General features: G+C 28.5%; 2 protein-coding genes across 4 annotated transcripts; both read left to right on the top strand.

Annotated features, from left to right (window-relative positions):
• The first annotated feature begins 2,794 nt into the window (after positions 1-2,794).
• HPY2 (RING/U-box superfamily protein) lies at positions 2,795-8,415 on the top strand. 2 transcript variants are annotated; one of them, XM_020680668.3, is made up of 7 exons: positions 2,795-3,088; positions 5,638-5,709; positions 5,976-6,086; positions 6,193-6,303; positions 7,220-7,359; positions 7,723-7,808; positions 7,882-8,415. In XM_020680668.3, exons 2-7 carry the CDS (start codon positions 5,659-5,661, stop codon positions 8,025-8,027), a joined length of 645 nt encoding a protein of 214 aa, XP_020536327.1. In that variant the 5' UTR covers positions 2,795-3,088; positions 5,638-5,658; the 3' UTR covers positions 8,028-8,415. The 2 variants fall into 2 exon arrangements, with proteins under 2 accessions (XP_020536327.1, XP_012076268.1); XM_012220878.4 differs by lacking the exon at positions 2,795-3,088 and adding an exon at positions 4,435-4,666.
• Positions 8,416-8,927: 512 nt separating this feature from the next.
• LOC105637414 (Polynucleotidyl transferase, ribonuclease H-like superfamily protein) lies at positions 8,928-12,472 on the top strand. Of its 2 annotated transcripts, none has more exons than XM_089724555.1 (6): positions 8,928-9,289; positions 9,823-10,025; positions 10,268-10,359; positions 10,977-11,085; positions 11,580-11,709; positions 12,169-12,472. In XM_089724555.1, exons 1-6 carry the CDS (start codon positions 9,047-9,049, stop codon positions 12,364-12,366), a joined length of 975 nt encoding a protein of 324 aa, XP_089580681.1. In that variant the 5' UTR covers positions 8,928-9,046; the 3' UTR covers positions 12,367-12,472. The 2 variants fall into 2 exon arrangements, with proteins under 2 accessions (XP_089580681.1, XP_012076260.1); XM_012220870.4 differs by having other exon boundaries at positions 8,931-9,289; positions 10,268-10,348; positions 10,960-11,085.
• Positions 12,473-16,509: the final 4,037 nt, after the last annotated feature.

Below are 16,509 nucleotides of genomic sequence, written 5' to 3'. Positions count from 1 at the left end.
ATTGAAAAAATTGTGTAAATCATCATCTTATTAATTCATTAACGTTATAATTAATCAATTATATTTAGTATAATTTAATTCAATAAATAAATAAATAAATTTTTATTTTTATTTTTAATTATTTTTAAATTAATATAGAACAATAACAATCCTTATCGTTTTCATAAATTAAGTAATTTATAATTAAAGGTTGGATAAATTCTACTCAAAAAAAAAAAGGTTGGATAAATTCTTCTCAAAAAAAAGTTCTGTAAATTGTTATTTGATATGTTATTAATCCTCTAATATTATATTAACTAATTATATTTAATAAATTTAATTTAATAATAGATAATCATAATTTAATTTATTTTTAAATAAAAAATATAAATAATAAAAGTACCGCACATGTCATTATTTGAAAAACCGAGTTATATCCAAATAAATATAAAGTAAAAAATTAAGCATTATATATGTCATTTCTTTGAAATCCTACATGTTAGCAGTGAAAACTTACTTGTTTTACATATGTACAAATAAAATAATCTTTATTTGACTTCCCTTAATTAATCTAATTTCAATATTTTTTCTTTCAATATTTTTTCCTATTAATATACACTAAAATTAAAAAAAGAAAAAGATAGAGGAGATAGGATAGTTTTTTTTAGAAACTGTAAAAAATAGTTATTCTATTTAGTAGAGATAATAGTAAAATTAGAAAAATCATTTAATACTTCTTAATATTCTTAAAGTAATGTATAATTTTGGAAAAATAACATCTAAAAATGAGAAATAAAAGTAAATTGTGGAAATATAATTAAGTAACTTTGCAATTTAATTAATTTCAGCAATTACAAAAACTAACTCTTACAACAAAACAATTTTTCCTATAAAATGGAAAAAATAAGGAATAGAAAATAAAAAACGCCTTGACTTATTAATAATAAAAATAAGTTTAAAAATTTTAAAAATAGTATTCATGATTTTCATAATAAAGAAGTAAAATATTATTAAAAAAAGGTTTTTTAGTATATATAATTGATTTGCAATAATATTATCAATTTTTTATCATTTTGTATAACTTTTTAAAAATAAATCATTTCATTATAAATATGTATTTTTATAATGATAACATTAATTACTAATTAATGTATAATATAAATTTGAAAAATAAAAAATATTTATTAAGTTATGTCAATATTTTTCATCATTACTCGATGAAATATTTTTTCAAAACAAGTCTTATATATTATAATTTTAGTTATGAAAATATATTTTTTAATAAAAATAGTTGGAAAACAACCGTGAAAACATCTGAAACTTGTTTTTCAAATTTTAGATAAAGTTCAAAAAACTTTTCTAGTTGTCAAAATAAAAATTGATAAATTCAAACACGAAACTTTATTTTCTAGTTTTCTTTAAAAAAAAATATTTTAGTAAAAAAAGTTGTATCCCTTTATTTCTAAATATAAGTCGTTTAAAATTTTGCTATGAGAATTAGAAAAGCAATAAATTCCTCTTAATTATTCTTTTATCTTAAAGCAAATGGTAACTCATGAAGATAATTTGCATTGAATGTAAATAAAGGTTAAATTAATAAAAGATCATTAATTATTTTTTAAAATATCTAGAATGTTTTATATTTTGGGCGAAACAATCAATATAAAACAAATTATATTTTCAAATAAAATGAATAAGTAAACGGTCCCACCTTCCTTTCCCTCCATTGATTTGAGCGCAAATCTTCTATGAAGCCTTGTTAGAAAACCTCATTTAACATCAGTAAATTTTTTTGAAATTATATTAATTATTTTTTTTCAACTTTATCTATATTTATTTTTGTGTGTAATATATATATATATATATAGGATAATTTAAACATTTTACCATGTATTTTTAGAAAATCAATGAATTCCAATCATTTTTTTAATTTTTGTGAAAAGAGCAAATGTTACTAGTAAAATGGAATGGAGGAAGTAATAAATTAGGAAATTGTGTTATCTAGATAGGGTTTTGAGTACCTAAATGTTACTCCATCTGTTTTAAAATATAAGCCGTTCAAGATTATTGTACAAGGATTAAAGAAACTATTAATTATCTTAGATTATAGCAAACTCAAGAGTAATTTGACCAAATTATCTTTTATCTTAAAATCAATAGTTATTTTTGAAAATATTTATTGTAAATAATCTAAACAAGGATAATATTGAAAAAACATCATTTATTACTCCTTAAAATATATAAAATCACTTATATTTTGGAACAACGAGAGAGTATTGTATAGAAAATTTTTTCAATACGATTTTTTTTATTGCATTTTTTCATATGATTTAAAAAAAGAAATCTATTGTGACTCACGGTAAAAAGGAAAATCAGGAAGAATAGTAATACAAATAAAATGGTGCGGTCTAGCTATCTAGCTCCTTGGATCAGCTATCTCAAACAAGATACGTGGAACCTGCATTTATTACTATTTTTTATATAATTTTGATCAATTTGAATTTAGGGGGTTAATTTTACTCGACATCCCAGGACTTATACCCCTTTCCCTTTATCGTTCCTAACCTTCAAAATGTCCAAATAAATTAATTGTCTTTTTAAAATTATAATTGTAAAATTCAAAATCCACTTAATCGGTCAATTTTTACCGGTTTGCTCTGCTGGCATGTCAAATCATCAAAAAGTTGTCACACAATAAACACCATGTCAGCAAATGAAAGTAAAAAAAAAAATTATGGGCGTAGAATCCTTTTATCTTTAAAATTAATCTTTTCTCTCCCATGTTTAAAACATATCTTTAACTATATTTCTGCTCAAAAATGCTCTAAAACTCATATTAGTGATCCATTAAAAAAGGATTCTCAATCAGCTTTCTTCTTTGAACTTCTATTAGTATGGGAAGAAAACGGTGGAGTTATAGGTGAGGAAGGTTTACAAGGATTGAAGCTGTGTTACGGAGGAAAGAGAGAATATCAATAGAAAGCTTTAAATAGCAACAAAACCGCTTAAAATAATCAAAATTGGTAAAGCATGCGAGCAAATCTGTAAAACAAATTGAATAGAGAAATCAGTGGCCTACTTGAGCATCCACCGGCATTCATTTTTTCAGGTAAACACCTTTCACTCTCCCCTCTCTCTAGATCTGCTTGATTTTGTTTTGAGTTTGCTTTATCTCTCTTTATCACGAGGATAGTGCTTAGTGCTTCCTTTGTCGAATTTTTGTAAATGAATGAAAAACAGAAGAACAAAGAAAGAGAAGCTACTCGTACTACCTCCATAGCTTCTTCTCGTCTCTCTACCTCTCTCAATTTTCACACTGGCAGGAAATAGGTAATGTGGGAGCATTATTTTTAGAAAAATATTTAATTTGACCTCAACAAATTTTTATTATCATTCCTTTTAAAATAATAAAAAAATTATAAAAAATAAAATCGTACTCGTTTTGCAAAATGTAAAATGAGAGTGAGAGGGACGATGAGTTTAGGGCTTTGACCAAAATAAAAGGAGAGAGAAAAGATTGATTTTAGAGATAAAAGGATTCTGGGGCGCATAATTTTTTTTTACCTCCATTTGCTGACATGGAGTTTATTATTGGCAACTTTTTAGTGATTCGACATGCCAACAGAGTAAACCAGTAAAAATTGACAGGTTACGTGGATTTTGGATTTTATAGTTACAATTTTAAAAATACTTCAATTTTGTTGGGACGTTTTGAAGATTAGGGACGGTAAAGGGAAATGGATATGAGTCCAGGAACACCGAGTAAAATTAAGCGTAAATTTAGGTTGTAAAATTAAAATTGAGATTTCAGAGGGGTTAAAATAATATTGAGGTCAATTGTTATAAATTGTAAAGTTTGAGGACTTTTGTATGGTTTAGCCATCAAATTTGTATTTTGATTTAAAATCCAATGAAATCAATATAAAAGAGGTGAACTAACTTTTTAGAAATTGTAATTGAACCGAATCAAAATTAATAAAGAACCCAACTAATTAAGTTCAGTCAATTTAATTGATTTTTTCCTATCAATTAAATTATAAACTTAACTGATTGATTTTTATAAAATTGGGCTAAAACTCAAGAAAATTTTAATTTAAATTGATCGAATGGACAATCGATTTATTTATAAATAAAGGAATTGAACTAAATTGAATCAAATCGATTCGATTTTCAGTTTGATTCTATCAATAGTTTTATTTCCTTAGCTATTATTCTGACTTTCAAAATAAAAAAATCATGAAATATAATTTTTCTTTAACTATTATTTTTAAGTTTTCCTTAATTTGTATAGAGTTTTCAAAACATTAATTTTATTATTTTATAATGCCGTATTAACCATTTAATAAATTTACGAACTTGCAATAGATGTGGTTGGAATCTCCTTTCTCTAATATTTAAAAAAATAATAAATAAATATATTGTAAAACGCATGAATTTATGTGCGTTTTTGTACAGAGTCCACTCCGAGATTACTCTTCCCTCCTAAAAACTCCCTCCAAAAAAACACCTGCGTACACCACTAGCAGATCTCACTTTACCAACATGCACTGAACCGGCCAGTAACAAACAGTTTAGACAAAAACCAACGTACATGGCTTCAACCTCAGCTTCTCGTGACGGCGGCGCCGCCGGAAGAATCAGAAACGCAGCCTCAACGTTTTCTTCGGAAGCTCAGTCTCTGATTGCTGTAATAACGAAATTCCACTTCGCGTTTTTGTTATTATTTCATATTTGCAATCAATTTCCTTGTTTTTGATAACAATATAGTCAATGGAATTCAATTTTTTGCTTCCAGAAATCAAAATCGAATTTCAATTTCAAAGGTTGATTGGTCACGGTTACTCAATTCTGTTAAAATGTTTAAGTGATTGTTTAGAAAACCCCAGGGTGTTTTTGTGTGTGTATAAGTTTATACTTGTGAAAGGAAATTAGGCATTTTTTCAGATGAAATTAGCCCCTGAATTGCACAAATTCCACCATTTGTTTGGAATTATTGCATATAGTTACCTTTAAATGGATTCTGTTATGTATTATTTTAGATCCATCGGGATCCTTTTTCTTCTTTTGGCCATAGAATGATTCAAATCAGAAGTTTTTCAGTGCAAGAACAACATAATAGATTGCTTTCATTGTTGCTGTTGTAGCAGAACAATGAAGTATGCCATTATTACTCAAATCATGCTTATGCACTTACTTAAACATTGAAACAGTTCATGTGCTTTTCACTTCTATGAGCAAAATGAATTCCTTTCGATTGATTTTTAGAAAGAGAATAGTTGCTTGAAAAATGCCAAGGCATAGTACCTAAGTCTCGCTCACTCTTTATCTTGACATAATTTTCTCTACAATATAAAGTGCTTTTCGTTGCTTGAAGGAGAAAGAAACAAGGGGTTAAAAGAAAACAAAAAACAGAAAAAGAAAAACTTCTGAATCTTCAAATTATAGGTTATGGAGTTTGCCAATGCAATGGTGCTTTTGTGGGTCTTGACATTGATCAATTCATGCAGAAGTCTTAAATGGTGGGATTTGTTTAGCATTTGGATGAACCTCATATTTTGCTTGTAACTGGCAAAACAAGAACTTCTGAAATGCTAACCAACTATTAGGAGTTTGTAATTTTTGTGTTTATCTGGCATCTCACTTTATTCCTTGTTTCAGGAAATTCGGAAGGCTTTGAATATGATGAAGGAAATTGCAGTTTGTTTTGAGAAAGATAATGAATCTGCAATGGTATTCCAAAGCTTTTATTTAGAGATCTATGCATGCTGAAGAGTTAATCTGTTTATGTTGTATACCATCTGATTTGATTAAGGAATCCTAGTTTCATGTTGTTTGGCAAATTATGAAGCATATTATTTTTATTTTTGCTGCAAAAATCTACTTCATGAAATAGCATTTATTTTTGAATTATAGCTACTCTTCCCAGATCATTGGCACTTAAAATAAAAGCTTGTTACAAATGGCATCTTCCATTTATTCAAAGTTTGACGTTTCAGGTAAAGGACCTTGAAAATGCTGTTGCTGAATTGCTTGAGTCTTATGAAGATTGTCAACATCATGCATCAGCAATTGAATCGGTTGGGAATTCATACCAGCCCGGGGCGGAGGTTCTTGAATTCTTGCTACACTTTTTTTTTCATGTATTTTTTTATTTTATCTTGCTGCTTATATTAATATTATCAGACTTACTGTTGATTTGATGTTGAATCACAGTTAACAGATTTCAAGAAGTTGCTTGAGGCTGAGTTTGAGAAGCTTAAGTCTAGTTCTTCATTTGCTTCACAAAGTCATCCATTAATGCGTCAATTTAGAGAAGCTATTTGGGTATGTTTTTTTCATATATTTTAAGGCAAAAATATTTGGATTTTCTTTGGTTGCTTCTATCAGTAATATGCTTTTTATTTTCTGTTAATTATCATTGCTAACCTTAGCTGTTAAGACCCAATTATTTCTATGTTGCTTGAATGAAAATCAAAAATTGCTGATATATATTTGTACAGACTTTTCATTGAATAAAATTTTTATTTGGCGCCTAGTTAATTATTTGCAACCGAAAGTTAATAATCTACATAATAAGTCAAAATCTTTGGGCACAGTTCAAAAAGGAGAAAAAACACCATTATTCGAAACAGTAACGTAGAAATATCATTGCCATAATCAATTTGAAAATAAAAATTTCCTGCCTATAGCATTACGTTTGTGTATTACAGATGAGCCTGTGGCTTAGCATGCATTACCTTCTCGGAAAACCTAAATTTACAAGGCACTCAATTAATATGTTTTGACTTCCACGATGGTATAAAATGCATGATAATGATTTCAAGATAAAAAAAAAAAAACTCCCAAGCCATTTTCAGCTTAACTGTTATTTTTAATTTATACTATCAATAGTTATATATATACTTCATTCTTGATTTTCTGATTTGGACTTGGCCAAAACTCCCCTCACCACTAGAATATCTATTTTTACTTTTGCTTTCATCATCATCTATTTTTCCTAAATTATCTTCATTTTGACATTTAATTTCCTTTGCTCCATAGAGATAGAAAGAAGGTTCTCTAATAATTCTAATTTTGACATTATATAGAGCTGTTTTTACTTTATTCTAAATGTTATCAACTTGTTGGCTACTTGCTTATAGAAGCTTTTTCTCTCTGCACATAAACATACATGCTATTTATACTGTATTTTGTTCTTGTGGATAATAATCTAGTGCCTTGTGCTTTCCTTCTACTCTAGAATGTTCATCATTCGGGGCAGCCAATGCCAGGTGAAGAGCAAGAGGATATTATAATGACAAGTACCCAATCCAACCTTTTAAATATAACTTGCCCAGTGAGTGGAAAGCCTGTTATTGAACTAGCAGAGCCAGTTCGCAGGTACTAAGTTCTTCCTCGAAATGTATGCTCTTTTTTTTTTCTTTTTTTTCACCATATTGCTTTGTTTTAATTACTGGTTAGCTGCTAGTACTGTCACTAGCAGTTGAAGCAAAGTAAAAGATATTCGGTGCATAGATCTACATGGGTAAGCCATATGCATGCCTAAAATGGTGGATGCTTTTGTAAATGTTTTTGTCGATTGCAATTAGGGTATTGAAGTAACTTATAGTGAGCTCTAACCACCCCACCTCTTTTTCATCTCCTCCCTTTGGCATAAGTGGTAATTTGGATAAAGACAGTGATGCTTTAAAACTTTGATTAAAACGTATTATTATTGTTTTTTTCCTTTTTTTTAATTTGTAGTGTGCAATGCAAGCATATTTATGAAAAGAAGGCAATCATGCACCATATAGCATCTGGAAAAGCACAAGCAAAATGTCCTATAACAGGTATTTAATCTTCATTTGCTAAACTTGTATTTAATTACCTAATCAGCTCTATAACTGTTCTTCTTTCTGTCAGGTTGCCCTAAGATTTTGCAGGCAGACAAAGTAGTGTGTGATCCGTTGTTACTTGTTGAAATTGAAGAAATGCGATCTATGAGTAGACAAACTGCTAGGAATAATGTGGTAGAAGATTTCACAGAGCTTGATGATGAGGATGACTGATTAATTACAGAAAATAAACAGTTAATATCAGAATTTAGAATTCTCAGTACAGCCTCTTTTTCTATTATCGATTGCATATGTGCTTGGAAGAAATGAAGTTTGGCCTCCTACACTACAAGAAAGGCACTGGTTCTTTCTGATCTTTTATGGCTTATCTTCACACTCATTTGAATTCGATGGTTTTGTTATCCATTTTTCTCTCTCTTGTAAAACTCGCATATGCTACTTGAAGCAAATTGCTATGTGCAGAAAAGGTGGAAAGGTTAAATTTTAGGTTTCATGAATGACTTGTAAAAGACAGACATTATGAATCTTGTTCTCGCACTTTTGAAGAGCAAAGTGAATCCAACCTTATTATAAAAATAACATTTACTTTGTTTTTAACTCATTTCCTTTGTTTAATTTCTGGATTAATCTGTAACTCTATTCAAACATATTTTAATTTATTTATAACTGTAGCAACGCACATAGAAAACAAAACAAAGAATTTTATGGAGGTGTCTAATAAATAAATATTAAATTAAATTTTTGAAAGAAAAAATATTAAATTAAATTTATACATATGTATATATATTAGATATTAAATTTATATATATGTATATATATTAAATTTTTTTGTAAATATATTTTGATTTAATTCTTTTTATTTGTTCTTAACTAATTTGTTTTATAAATTTTTGCTAGATGTTAATTCAACTTTTAAATTTTTAGAAATTTAGTAAAAATAGACTCCTGAAACTCTTTCTTTTCTTAATTTAACAATTTTAATTAGATACTAGTATATAGTAGATTAAATTTAATGTTTAAATTTATTAAACAGTCTCTCCAAAATAAAAACTTAAAACACTAAAAATATGTATGACACGAGCTTAAAAAGAATAGAAACATGTCTGAGATTCAATTCTACCAATAAATAACGATATCCAAAAATTATCAAAAAAAAAAAAAAACGATATCCAAAAGACGCAACCTTCTCTTGACCTCAAAAACCTCAAGCAACAGAAGGCGAGCTATCAGCTATGTCTTTCCTTAAGGTTCCTCTGTTTAAACGTCCTTCATATCGCATGATCCCAATCTTCAAAATGAAACCCATATGCCAAACAGTCCCCACATTTGGTAATGTCACTGCTAGTTATGCAACTCATGCTAATTTCTCTCATTCAATTTCTTCTTCTCCTTCTTCAATTCCTACCCGTATTGATGATACTAGTTATCGCTGGAGGCCCATGTGCTTGTACTTTACACAAGGCAAGTGCACCAAGGTAAAGCGAAAATTATCCAACAATGGAGCTTTAACTATCGTATACAACCTGTTTGATCAATTGTCTCTTCTTTTATTATGTGTTCTTGACTGCCTTTAGCCCTTTACGTATATCTTGTATATCTTTTTATACTTGCTTTAGTTTTGTGTTTACAATGTAATAATGCGCTTATGCGGCTGGCGGATAGTCCTCACACAGAAATTTCAGGACTTTAAATTCCACCGAACTGCTTTGCGTTGTCGTTTTTTTTCCTTTCACTAGTGGGTGTGAGGACAGAACAAGACTTGCTGCTTAGGTCCGTCTAATTAGTTTTTATGTCATGGTTTTAACGAATAAATGACTTTTTCCCGTTTTAGTGGCTCCATGTGAACTTTGTTGTCTGCCAATGAGATAGATATGGCTTAGTGCTACTGGAGTCTTCGATTTTCAATCCAAGTGTGTGTATGTGTGTGTGTATTGTTGGCTTTATAATTAAGTTTTGAAATGATTAGTTTTTGAATTGTTATATTAATAGAAATTACTATGTTATCCAGATGGATGATCCTACCCACCTAGAGACGTTTAATCATGATTGCTCTAGGGACCTCTTGATGAATGTTGCTGACTTTGAACGCAAGCGCCCTCAAGATTTTGATTTTTTCTTGGTCTTTGATTTGGAGGGGAAAGTTGAGATTCTTGAGTTTCCTATATTAATAATAGATGCACAAACATTGGCCGTTGTAGATTTGTTCCACAGGTTAATTTCCATTTCTTCATAACTTGATCTTTAAGAATGCTCAAGTTACAGGCATTGTTTGCTATGTTGTTTTGTTGCCTGTTAATGAAGCGAGATTTTATTGTGATAATAATATTGGGAGAGTATCATATTTTTATATTTTGCTTCATCCATAGTGATTCTTAGTGGCAGTTATTTATATCTTTGCAGCTTGATGGATTGCCTTATTCTTTATTCTTAAAGTTTGTTGCTACTTATCACAGGTTTGTTAGGCCCTCTGCCATGAGCGAACAAAGAATAAATGAATATATTGAGAACAAATATGGCAAGTTCGGAGTTGATCGGTATGCTCTATGTATGCTTCAATCATTTCATTCTTAATATTGTCTTAACAATATTACAGATGGTCAACAGAATCTTATCAACTTATGCAGAGAATTTAATGGTTAGAAAAACTCTCAGATGATTTTGGAGCTGCTCCTGAGATTTGTACTTGTGCTTACCCACAATTTAATGCATAATATGTGACAGCTGTGAACTGATTGTATTTGGAAAACTCAAATGGTGATCTTGACTGATGATAGAATGTGAATATCATGGGCTGTTAAGCCAGCAGTTTTCTGTAGCTAGTTCGTACATAATTGACTTTTTTCACCATCTAAAACTGTAACTGTACTTCACTGCATGTTGATTAAGTAGAGGGTAACTTGTTTTAATTAAGTATAGGGTATTTTATTCTTAGGTTAATTGAGTAATATTGTATCTTGCTTAGTTATAAGTACCATGCTTGTTATGCTAAAAGTAAAATTACAAGCAATTCCAGATGCAAAAATAAATTTGCAATGCATTCATTTTGTTCCAAATGTGGCTTTATTTATTTATTTATAGTTATACTTTGTGTTGCGTATTTGCCTGTGTTCTTGGGGATTTTCTGGTATCTAATTCGCATTTGCAGTGTTTGGCATGACACAGCTCTCCCATTTAATGAAGTTGTTCAAGAATTTGAAGCTTGGTTGACCCATCACCATTTATGGGACAAGAAACATGGTGGACTTCTTAATCGAGCAGCATTTGTAACTTGGTGAGTGTAATTGGTTTTGGAATGAAATGTCTAATTACAACACTTGCCTCAAACCAGATGCCATCTCCATGGCATCTACTTAATCAATGGGTTCTTTTTGGTAACATCTCTCATTTGTTTTCACTCACCCCACAGATCTTACACCCATCAACAAACACGAGCATGTAACTCATCTGATTTTATTATCGTTCATGCTGAGATCCCTCAGACATATGACACTAAAAGGGTCTATAATAGCAATGCCAATGTTTACTGTTATTTATTCAGACAACTTTTCTGCATTAGCTCCCATCAAAAAGTGCATGCAAACTAGTCATCCAGTGCATTTTCAAACATTGAACTAGAAACTCCGTCTATGTAGCATGACTATTGAAGGTTGCAAAGCTTCAAAAGGATGAACTGGTTTTCTGCCTATATTAACTTCACAATACTTAATTGAGTTAAAGAATTTTTCCATATAATTTGCTGATATGTCTTTGCTGTGCTGGTATCAGTGGAAATTGGGATGTGAAAACACAGGTTCCTCAGCAATGCCAAGTGTCAAAGATAAAGCTTCCTCCGTACTTTATGGAGTGGATCAATCTGAAAGACGTTTATCAAAATTTTTATAAACCAAGAAAAGAGGCAAGTCTTTTTTTGTTATGATCTTATTCATAAAATACCATCCATGTATCCTTTCTTTTGATTTGGCATCACGAAGTTTAAAAATTAGTGTTTCAGTAGCTAAAGTAAAAACTTCTTGAGGGCTTACTTTTGGTTAGGTGCTGTTGACACTTGAGCAAACCATGCTGAAGATTTAGAGCATGAATGTGATGCTAACCAAACTACAATGCTGATTTCTCTATAGGAGATCCAGGTTCCTGCTTATGCAGCAGGCTTCATCTTTTTCTTTTTCTTCTTTTTCTTTTTTTGAAGTAGACCTTGGTCATTGTTTTGATGGATGCTGGACATTGGGTTCTTATGTTCTTGTGTTCCTAATTTGGCCTTCATTATAGTTTCTGTTAGAGTTGGGATGGAGGCCCCTCCATTTTTAGAGAGTTGGTGATTGTTTTTCTGTGTTTTTTGCTTTTTTGTGGATGATAGGCCAGAGGAATGAGGACGATGATGGAGCAGCTGAAAATACCAATGCAGGGAAGTCATCATCTTGGGATCGATGACACTAAAAATATAGCGAAAGTTCTACTACGAATGCTTTCAGATGGCGCTGTGATACCCATTACTGCTAGGAGGAATCCTGTTTCTGGGAATGTTAATTTTCTATATAAGAACCGCATAAGGTAGTTACTGCTTGCTTCTTCTCAACTGAACTGTTTATGTGAGGCATAATTTGTGTAAATAACAAAATATTAATAACTCGAATTCTTCTTTTTGGTGGCTTTCCATTCTATATATTTGTACACTAGTCCAAATTTGAAAACTATGACCAGATGCTAATTAGCACAAGAAAGTTAATGGTTCGTTAATAATTAAAATTAAAATTAAAGTTGATTATACTTTCAGATCTCCTTTAAGTTGATCTTGATACATGGGAGTGAATATCTGGTCGGTTTTACTAAATTATGCTCGGCTATATTGATATACAGCATTATTCTTAGGGCTATAGACGAGCCGAGCCGAGCCAAACTCGAACCTGCCAGGGTCGGCTTGAGATTCGAGACTTTAGTAAGTCTAAAATAAATAATATATATATATATATATATCTATAAGTTTGATAAGGCTCGACGAGCTTTCGAGCTGAATACCATTGGGCTCGAGCTTGGACTCGGGCTCTATTCGAGTCAAACCATTTTTAACTTTTTTTGAGTCGAGTTTGAATAACTCGCGAGCCGACTCAGTTCATTTACATTCCTAATTATTCTAATATAAAATAATGTCATCTAAAGATTCTTAAAAGGAAATATATGTATTGGTTAAAAAATTATAATTGATTTTTATGCGTATGTTGGTAATGAATATTTTTCTTCTTGCATTTTGGATCTGTAGTATGTTTTTTTTTTTTTTTAGAATAGTTGAGAATGTATAGTTATTATTCTAAGTACAGTAAATAATATACGTGGATGAGAAAGATGCTATGCTTAACGAAATCTAATCCCAACAATATATATATTTGGCGGCAATTTTTGCTCAGAGACAAATGGGAAAAGGGAAAAAGAAATCTTCTTATAAGCACCACTTTCTTCTCAACGCGTGCATTCACTATCGAAAGAAAAGCGTAATCACTAGTTGCACATTACAATATTATTACGTCTAGGCTCTAATCAACATATATATTTTATGAATTTTTATTTTTAAAAATTTTCGGGTTTTAAAATAAATGAGAAATGTTTATTTATACTTATGTAGTATTGTTATTTTAATAATTTGTCATTGATCTGCACGTGTTACTTACATTATCTAAATATAATTAATTTAAAAATATTAATTAAATTAAATAATTTAAAGTTTTTAAACTCATAATAATTTATATAGCAGTTAAAATAATTATAAATAAAATTTAAAAATATATTCAAGCTCCAATCAAATTGCAAAATAAAATAAAATTTTAAAAATTTCAAAAAAAAATATATAAAAATAAAAGGAGAGAACATCTAGAATTTTATTTTTGTTTATACTTTCGTTGAATGATTATTATGATAAAATATTTTACAATTTAAAATGTATTTAAAATCTCAAAAAATATAATTGATTATTTGAAATTTAAAAAAGGATATATAATAAAAAAAGAATTCTTTAAATATCTTTATTCAATGTTTTTATCTAAATTTTAATTATAAAAATCTATATTTTCATTTATATATTTATTTATGTATTTCTCATTCCTTTAATTAGTAATTCTTTACTTAATTCTTTACTACTCACCAGGTGTTTAAGATTTAATATAATTAGCATATAATAAAAAATAAAAACATCAATTATACTATTAAATATTTTAATAAAATAAATTGAAATTGTCCAATCAGAACACAATAAAATAAAGAAAATTTCTAAAAATAGAAAAATAGAATACTGAACAAAAGAAGAACCTTATAATTTTCTATTTATTTTAATATATATATATATTAAAATTTTATTTTAAACATTTAAGAGTTTACTTTTTTTTTCAAGTTGAATATATCCAAAGTAAATTTTATAATAAAATTTTGGGCTAATTATACATATTTTTAAAATTATATCCTAATCATTATTAGTTTTTTAAGCTTTAATAAGAAATTTTTGATAGACGACCACGAAGGGAGCCGATGAAGGCTATCTTAGACCGCACCAATACAAGTATTTTTAGAACCCTTTAGGTTTATCTTTTGAATTTGTGTTTCATATTTTTGGTGCTTGGTGAATTTTGAGTAATTATTAGATATTCAATTACTGCTAATGACTAAAATAAATTAGGGCTTAACATTCATGAATTGAAAAGTTAGCAATGAATCTTGAGTTGTCGAGTAAATGTTTAACGGCATTCTTTCTCCTCCGGCTGCACTTTGTTGTTTAGTTGCTTATATTCAGCGGCTGATTTCTCAATTCAACCATTTTGTGCTTGTTCATATTTTCCGGGAGATGGATATGTGTGCTGACCAGCTCTCTAAGGCGATACATTCTTTAGATTTGGGTGTTCGAGTTCTTGAAGAATCCCCTCCGAAAATTATAGTTTGGCTTAATCATGATATTTCGGGTATTGCCTATATTCGGAATGGTTTTAATTAGCCTTTAATTGTCTCATTTTCCTACCAAAAATAAAATCACTACCGTTTGAACTTGATGACCAATATTTTTATTGTAAAAATATTTGAACTTAATAAATAGTGAGCTTAATATATTAAAATACTCTAAACTTTGCAAATTTTTGTAATTTCACTTTATTTTGATTTTTCTATCAATTTTACCCTGATTTCGATCTTTTGTAGCGATAATATATTAAAAATATATTCATTCTTTTCTAAGTATAGTGTCCTATTGTTATAAATAAAAAAACAATAATAAAAACAAAATTTTAAATGTCATTTGAGTATTAAATTATATCCACATTTAGTCATTTATAATTTTAAAAATATGATATTTAATATGCAATTAAAATAATTAAGAATTAAGAATTAGAAATTTTTATTATTATCGTATAGATAATATGAAAACAAAACACGTAATGGAAAAATTATATTTTATTGATTGAACTTTTATGCCATATTTGAAAACTTTTTGTTAAGAAATAAAAAATTATCATTAAATTATTAACTAGTTCATTTATTTTAAAATTAAAAATTTAATCAGTATAACGTCAATTGGATAAACTAATAGATTTTTTTTTTTAATTTTTATTAGTATCACCATGATGATTAAAAATGGATGAAAATATTTTTTTTATTTTTAATTTCATCCTTAGTCCTAATTGAGGGTGTTATTGCTACAAAAGATCAAAATTAAAATAAAATTGATAAAAATGTTACATTAGAGTGAAATTATAAACGCTCCTAAAGTTCAGAGTATTTTGAGATATTAGGCAATAAATAACACACATCATATTGGTCAAACAAAAATATTAGGAAACTTTTAAAACAACTAATAATGTTAATTGTAGTCTCTAGAAGACTATTCGCACTTGTTGGGCAACAATTTTTATTTTTCATTAGGTTTAACATTATTTTTATTGGATTATACTTATCTAGATAAAGTTCACGGCACTATCGATAGACCAAACCAATATAAATATATATTTTTTTTAAAAAAATTGTTCACATATATCATTTTTACGAGTGGATGGTCAAAATGGATTTACTTACCTAAATCAGGTTCATGATCCCACCAATGAACCAAACTAATAAAAATAAAATTTTTATTAAAACGGGAGTATTTCTAATTATACATTAGAAAAAAAAATGATAAAATAGTAATAATTTATAAAAATTTCTTATTTTCATTTATTTGATACATAGGTGAACCATGGATCCGACCTAGGTAATTTTTAATCAAAATTACTTACTTTCTATCAAAATTTATATTCATTGATTTGATCCATGAATATACCATGAATTCAGTTTAGGTAAACTAATCCTGTATTTACTAATGTATTGTTTTAGAGTTTGAGAGAAATTGATTATGAAACATTACTCCGTGAATCCATGAAATTGATTATCAAAATTCATTTACAATAGTTAATTTCACAGAAGATGACCTAAGTTTTCATAAAACCGTCTCTATCTGTTTTTACTCTCTGTGTCCAAGAGATTTTTCAACAAGGCGCACATACATTTATAATTTAAATCATAAATTCTAATTTAAAAGTAAACTAAAATTATTTGGAAACAAAAATTTTGTTATTTACAAATTAAAATCAATTTCAGTGTTAAAAATAGCACAAATGTCGCTTTTGATTATAAAAACTTTAAATAAAATAAAACATTTTTTAATTAAAAAATGATAAAGATTGATTTAGAA

The sequence above is a fragment of the Jatropha curcas genome, chromosome 7 (genome assembly GCF_041381405.1).
Source record: "Jatropha curcas cultivar XTBG-Jc1 chromosome 7, XTBG_Jcur_1.0, whole genome shotgun sequence".
Lineage (NCBI taxonomy): Eukaryota > Viridiplantae > Streptophyta > Magnoliopsida > Malpighiales > Euphorbiaceae > Jatropha > Jatropha curcas.
This window is presented reverse-complemented; position numbering and strand designations above follow the sequence as displayed.

Excerpts from the sequence above, each read along its gene's own strand:
- HPY2 (XM_012220878.4), top strand. The coding sequence starts at position 4,571 with ATGGCTTCAACCTCAGCTTCTCGTGACGGCGGCGCCGCCGGAAGAATC. Across the intron at positions 6,087-6,192 it reads CATACCAGCCCGGGGCGGAG|TTAACAGATTTCAAGAAGTT; the intron begins GTTCTTGAATTC and ends GTTGAATCACAG. Across the intron at positions 7,360-7,722 it reads CTAGCAGAGCCAGTTCGCAG|TGTGCAATGCAAGCATATTT; the intron begins GTACTAAGTTCT and ends TTTAATTTGTAG.
- LOC105637414 (XM_012220870.4), top strand. The coding sequence starts at position 9,047 with ATGTCTTTCCTTAAGGTTCCTCTGTTTAAACGTCCTTCATATCGCATG. Across the intron at positions 9,290-9,822 it reads CACAAGGCAAGTGCACCAAG|ATGGATGATCCTACCCACCT; the intron begins GTAAAGCGAAAA and ends TATGTTATCCAG. Across the intron at positions 11,710-12,168 it reads TTTATAAACCAAGAAAAGAG|GCCAGAGGAATGAGGACGAT; the intron begins GCAAGTCTTTTT and ends TGTGGATGATAG.